The sequence below is a fragment of the Phoca vitulina genome, unplaced genomic scaffold (assembly GCF_004348235.1).
Source record: "Phoca vitulina isolate PV1807 unplaced genomic scaffold, GSC_HSeal_1.0 scaffold1768, whole genome shotgun sequence".
Classification (NCBI taxonomy): domain Eukaryota; kingdom Metazoa; phylum Chordata; class Mammalia; order Carnivora; family Phocidae; genus Phoca; species Phoca vitulina.
In genome coordinates this window covers 1-6,531 of record NW_022591455.1, presented here as the reverse complement: position 1 = coordinate 6,531, position 6,531 = coordinate 1, and the positions used below count along the sequence as shown (strand labels likewise).

At 39.9% G+C, this 6,531-nt stretch overlaps 1 protein-coding gene across 1 annotated transcript; it reads right to left on the bottom strand.

Annotated features, from left to right (window-relative positions):
• Positions 1-112: 112 nt before the first annotated feature.
• On the bottom strand, positions 113-6,407 carry LOC116629614 (thioredoxin-related transmembrane protein 4-like). Its single transcript, XM_032399864.1, has 2 exons — positions 6,032-6,407; positions 113-4,644 (listed from the first exon to the last, which is right to left on the bottom strand). The coding sequence occupies exons 1-2, from the start codon at positions 6,135-6,137 to the stop codon at positions 4,280-4,282; spliced, it is 471 nt and encodes a 156-aa protein (XP_032255755.1). The 5' UTR covers positions 6,138-6,407; the 3' UTR covers positions 113-4,279.
• Between the last annotated feature and the right edge of the window lie 124 nt (positions 6,408-6,531).

Genomic DNA, 6,531 nt, shown 5'->3' with positions numbered 1-6,531 from the left:
AGAAAGAAAGAAAGAAAGAAAGAAAGAAAGAAAGAAAGAAAGAAAGAAAGAAAAAGAAATTAAGAAAGAAAAAGAAAGAAATTAAGGAAGAAAAAGAAAGAGAAGGAAAGAAAGAAGGAAGGAAGAAAAGGAAGAAAAAGAAAGAAAGATGGGGGAGCAAACAGATTGGATAGAGGATGGGCACAGGAAAATTATTTTTTTTAACAAAGCAGTACTTTTCACTGCCTAGGCAAATGACTTTTGTGAAAATGCTTTTATGAAAAGCAATACACTATTTTGATTTTACTTAGCACTATCATTAGGTTTGGATGCAAATAGAAGTTCATAATAAAATAAAAACATATGATCAAAGATTATATACAATTTTGTGACGCTTGAGACTCATATCTTGATTCCCCATTCCAGATGCTGCAGATGCTATCTGAGGAAGGAGAGAACACATGGATGAAGAGAAAAATAATTAAATATCACTGAGCTAAATAATTAAGACTATTACAAAAAATATAAATAACAAATTTATAATGTATTACAATACAAATAAACAGTATTTTTAGCATAAAAACTGCATTTGCACAAAGAAGCTATTTAGTAACAAATACATGAAACTACATCAGAAACATGTGAAAATGATCTGAGTCACACATATACAGGGGCGCAGTTCCCATGAAACTTGACCGAGAAGAAGCCATCTGAAAGCCATGTCTGAAACCACCAAAGGCCTTCTAACTAAATCTCCTGGTTCAGAAAAGCTGCTCAAAAAGCTGTCCCATCAAGGTTCATCATTTGGTTTTTCAAGAGAAACTGATCTTCTGAAGAGGATCAAAACGTAGGACTAAGGTAAAGATACTGAACAAGAAGGAACTTTTCTGTTGGCACAAAAGATTCACATGAATACTTTTCAAAACACTGTATTTGATGGGATGGGTCTGTCACACATTTATAATACTGGTAGAAATAACACTTCAATACTGAGCTGGACAGAGATAAGTTGATACACATTAGCAAAAGCACCAATCTTTCCCTTCTTTCTCTCACTTCATGTCAATTGAACATTTTATACTGAAATCTTAGGTGGACGCTATTGTTTCTATCCTTTTTTTGGGGGGGGACTCTTTAATGTTTGCCATCCTGGAAAGCAGCATACAAGCTCCACTCTTAAAGACTTGGTTGTAAAAGTTATAAAGGCTAAGTGCTCAGCTAGAAGATGTTTTTATCATCCTTCCCCCAGAGGTGTTACAGAATGCCAGTTCTGCAGGCTTACATATCCTCAAATCACGTAGCAATGCCATGGTTATTAACAAGGATTTTGGCCATAAAAAAAGTCAAAATTTGGCCTTCTCCACTGTCAAAAGCCAACCTGGCTAACGCTTGTTTACTTTTTATTACAGTCGTTATTTTGGATTTCTTTTTGTAGTTAAAGAAGCCTGTGGCTAACAGGGCTCACACACCAGAAGAGGTTGTAAGTATGCACCCATGAGGTTCAGGGACCTGTGAAGTGAATGAGTCCTGCCTGTCACCCCATTCTGTGCTGAGACTTCAAAGAGAAAGAAAGAAGTGGGATTGCCTATCTGTAGCTCCAATAGGAGATCTCTAAGCAAGCTGGGGTGGTAGAGCAGATCTAGCAAGAGATGAATGATAAAAGAAACTAAAAAAAACGTAGCTAGAAGTTTCAGACTTGCCCTCTCATCAGAGAAACTACTCACATATAACGCACTGCACCCCCATTCTCAAATCTACCGTCACTTTTATTTAATTTTCCTAATTTTGATTTACAGAAAATACTATTCTGTAATTAGATAACTGATATTGCAACATAGGAAGCATGATTATTTTTTATTTTTTATATCAAAATCATGTTTCCACACATTTGACTTCTGGATTAAATAGATTATCTCCAGAAAAAATCCATAAAAGCCTACTGAAATGTTAATCTAATTTCAAATTATTTTAGACTGACTTTTTTCCCCTTAGTTTTATATTCAGTAAATACTGAAAACCTAAAGGCCTCAAGTGGAAAGAAATCAAATTAGATGTGTACTTATCAGTCCATTTAGTAAAAACCCCACCTTTTGCCAGGATGTTAAAAAAAAATGGTTCCTATAGCCACAGAGGCTTCAACTCTCAATGAATCTTCTTCTCCAAACTGGTTTCCCCTCTTCCTCCAATTTTTTAAAAGTATTGTTGAGAAAGAACATACATTTCTCTTGTTATATAATTAGGTATTATCTGGGGTCCAATTGGAAATTGGCCTTACATTTATAAAAAGCGAAAGTGGATTTTATTTCTTCATTCCTTCCCTTCTGGTCAAACGCTCCACTTCAAAAAAAAAAAAAAAAGTTTTAATATAAAGAGTGTAAAGGGGGGAGGTATTATACAGAAAAGCCAAACTATGAAACCTTTCTTATTCCATACCTCTGAATTTAAACTTACTGATCTTTGAAAATTGTTTCAGCTGATTATAAGAGAAAGAAATCCAGTGACAGAAGGGCAGACCCCGCTCAGCAATGATCCAGAAAAGCTTCCTAGGATCAAGGAGAGGGAGTTGCCACCATCAGGACCATGGTGCTTGGGCTGAGGCTGTGTTAGAGACGTACATGGCAGGAGGGGCAGGAAATGAGCCAAAGTCAAGTTTTTCCCAGTCTGTCAGTTCTGTGATGGCCTCAAACTCAAGGTGCTGTTGCCGTCTGAAGAGAAAAACTATTGGCGACTCCTCGTGAACCTCACAGTACGGGGGGATGAGACTGTCAGGTAACTGAGTTGGAAAGATGAGAAATAACCATCTCTAAAAATTGGATTCTGTCAGAATAAAAACTCCCTTTGTGTGAGGCTTGCAACAGGCCCATCCAACCACTCAAGGGTAGAGGATCTCAGCACCTCTCCCTCCTCCAAGGACCCTGTGTGCAAAGTTAATACAAGGTAAGGGTTATCAAAACAGCCAGACAGGAGTATACTGCATATTTCTTTATAAAGATGACAGAAACTTTTCGAATTTCATAAACGTGTATTACTTGTTTTTCTGTCAGGACCCAAAGGGTGTAGGATCAACTTCAGACATCTTTCATAAGCTTGGAATCTAATTTTATGAATTTATTCGAAGACATAAATCAGGTAAGGCAGAAGTAGATGGATGGATTCTTTAAAAGAAATTGGGCCCCCTGGGTACTTTTAGTAGATTGAGTATTGAGAGATTTACAGGGATAAAATTCTTTACAAGATTAAGGAAGAAGGAAAGGAAACCAAATCTTTCATTTCCAGATATTCACTTTCATTAATTCTTTCACCAAAAGCACATCACTGAAAGAAAACCAGAAATGGTTTTGCACTTAATATTAAAGTGGTTCAAGAGCCAGAGAACCCCTTGAGATGGAAGCAAAACAACAAAGTATTCAAGTTCTCTTCACAAGACAACCTTGCACTGGCAACACTTAGGGCACTTCTGGCTTCAAAAAGAATATTGCTAAAGGATCCTTTTGGAAAAAAAAAAAATTACTACATCTTGGCAAACAACAACAACAAAAATCTGTCCTGTAAAATCCCTACTTCCTTTTGAATCTCCAAAGGTTACAACATTTCATTCAAGATGCTTGGCAGTCACAGCTCCGTGGGCTTTGGTTCTGGATTATGTAAACCCTTCAGTCAGAACGAAGGCGGCTGATGTGTAGCAGCCGCTGTCGGAGGCCTCTCACTGAGGAAGTATTGTGAAGAGTGTGGGGCGCCTGCAGGCCCGTGGTGGGAAAGTTGGAAATACTAAAGGTAAGAAATAAATCCTAACAAAGGAGATTTAGAGAGTTGGGATGACGTCCAAGCTCTTTTCTACCACAATAACCAGGGCCCTCTCAATTTCTCTCTCTGAAAAAGTGTCTCTGTACCGTGGTGGTTGATGTCTCTTACAGTTTGACAAAAACAAATACTTAACACAAGAAGACTTCTGCAAGACCTCCCATGCACTGTGCGGATGTTGTCGTGTGGCTTGGCTTGCGTTTTATGGCGCCTGCGGGGTGCTTTCTCTGGTCAAAACTCTCTAGCCTCAAGCTAATGAATGTGTGCCCATGCCAAGTCCCCAAACAGATGCTAACACCCTGTTTTTCTGTTTCCTGATTGTCGTGTCTGAAACACTCTCATCAACATACATGAGACTTCATGCCAGAGACTACATGACTAGAGATTGTTTTTTAAGAGAAGCTTGCTCATTCAGAAAAAAAAATAAGGATTTGATTTACACTGCAGACCAGAAGGAAGCTGACTACTCCTTTGGTCTGAATTCTCAGAAATACTGTCATTAGACCTGTGGGCCCTTATCCGCGTGCTGACTTCTGCGCTGCCTCAGGGTGTCTTCTGCCACCTCTGTGTGGGCTGGGCTGGCCTGCTCGGGCACGTCTTCTCCAGGCTCGGCTTCTCCCCCGTCCTGAACCTCTCTCAGGGGCCCTTGGTCCTGGGCGTCATTCCTCTCCTCGTCCGCACGAGCAGCCGGGCTGTCCTCCTCCTCGTCCTCCTCTGCTTCATCCTCATCACCAAGGTCTTCTTTCTCTTCTTCCTCATCTACAAGGCTGTCCTTGTTTTCTTCTTCATTTGAATCGTCTTTTTCCTCCTCTGCATCCTGCGGCTGTTCAGCTTTGTGGGCCTCCTCTGACCTCCGAGTCTGCTCTGTGGAGGGAACAGAAGGGAACAGCCTCTCAATAAACTGATCATTCAGCAGGCAGTCGAGTGTGTCTAGCCGTGAAATGAAGTGGGGGGGGGGGGGGGCACGTGACAGTTTTCTCCAATCTGAAGCTATTTTTTTTTTTTAAAGATTTTATTTATTTATCTGAGACAGAATGAGAGAGAGAAGGAGAGCACATGAGAGGGGGGAGGGTCAGAGGGAGAAGCAGGCTCCCCGCCGAGCAGGGAGCCCGATGCGGGACTCGATCCCGGGACTCCAGGATCATGACCTGAGCCGAAGGCAGTCGCCCAACCAACTGAGCCACCCAGGCGCCCCAATCTGAAGCTATTTTATCACACAGCCCCTAGCTCCATCTGGGGCTTCCCCATTCCTCTCGGAAAATTTCACTGACCCTGCTGACTTTGGTAGAGCACAGGGCCAGGGAGGGCAAAGGTTCTTTCATGCTTTATATTTGGTACCTTACAGAACACTCAGCGACCCACTCACTCACTGGTCAGGTGATTGGTTGAGAAATGTGACTTAAGTCACAGGACTTCCCAGGAGCTTTTGGCCAGAGGCAAAAGGAAAAGCCTTCTCTCTTTCTACAGGAATTGTTCAACTGATAATATGTGAGTTAGGGCTGTTGAGAGCCCCCGAATCAGCCACAGAGAAGCAGAAACCTAACATCCCTTGTGCTGTGCTTGAAGCCAGAACATCCCTGGGTCTTCCAGTTATGTGAGTTAATTTAAATTTTCCTTTTTTCCCTAAGTTACTTTAAACTGGGTTTCTGTGATTTTTAACAATTCTAAGGAACATAATATATTATCTAATTATCTAAGGAAGTCTCCAAGCCTTGAAAACTTCAAGAACTTAAAAGAAATAGAAGTTTATTTAAACTCCCACATAAAATGCAACAATTTTAAAGTCTCATAAAAGTCTTCATGCAAAGTCTCAAAACTAGGAATAAAAGCATGCAAATCCAGGGCTGTTGAATCCCACAAATGGTGTGGGGCAGTGCAAGGATTTGGGGAGACTGTTCTTACAGGACTTAGGATAGTTAATGATACATAGTTGAGGCTCAATAAATATGAGTTGCCCGCCTTCATTCCAGTTTGAATGAAAGAAAAGGTATCAACTAACTGATGAAGGGCATACACTTAAAGGGAAAAAATAATTGCCAAAATGAAGTATTCCCTAATTTAAGGGGAAAAAAAAGAATTTTTGTTCAAATCTGATCTAGAGAACATATTTCAAAGAATTTGGTAAGTGGTGATGGTTTGGCCACCTAATGAATTGGGGGGGGGGGGGGAAGAATCTAGTATCTCTGTGAGCACAAAAGGGCACACCACAGAATTCCAAAAATACTCTATCACATGAGTTTATCATACTTACCAGTACGTTCAGATAAATGCCTTGGAAGTGGTATATAGAAACATTCTGATATTACCACCAGGACCTGGAGGGAAAAAAGTGATTTTACTGTGACTAGATATGACATTTAATACCAAAGAACCTCAAATGTAGGCCTTGGTTCTATAACCAGATATTCACAGACAATTAATTAGCAGTTGGTCAAAAGTCCTCAAAAAAGACATGGATACAATTAAGAATCTCCTATTTTTCAAATGTAACAATGTAGGAGAATATTACAAATATTTAACAGGAGTCAGGGGTCACAAAGTCAAATGTCTATAGAGAGCCCATTACAAATAGGTAAATCAAGCAGGTATAAGAAAATAGATACTCTGAGCCAAGTCTAAAATGGCCTTTTTATTTTTATTTTTTTTTTAAATTTTACTATGTTATGTTAGTCACCATACAATACATCATTAGTTTTTGATGTCATGATCCACGATCCATTGTTTTCGTATAACACCCAGTGCTCCATGCAG

What these genes read in the sequence shown, in the direction of transcription:
- LOC116629614 (XM_032399864.1), bottom strand. Translation starts at nt 6,137, where the DNA reads ATGTCATATCTAGTCACAGTAAAATCACTTTTTTCCCTCCAGGTCCTG. An exon ending in GCATTTATCTGAACGTACTG is followed by an intron (nt 4,645 to 6,031) that starts GTAAGTATGATA and finishes TTCCCTCCACAG; the next exon opens with AGCAGACTCGGAGGTCAGAG.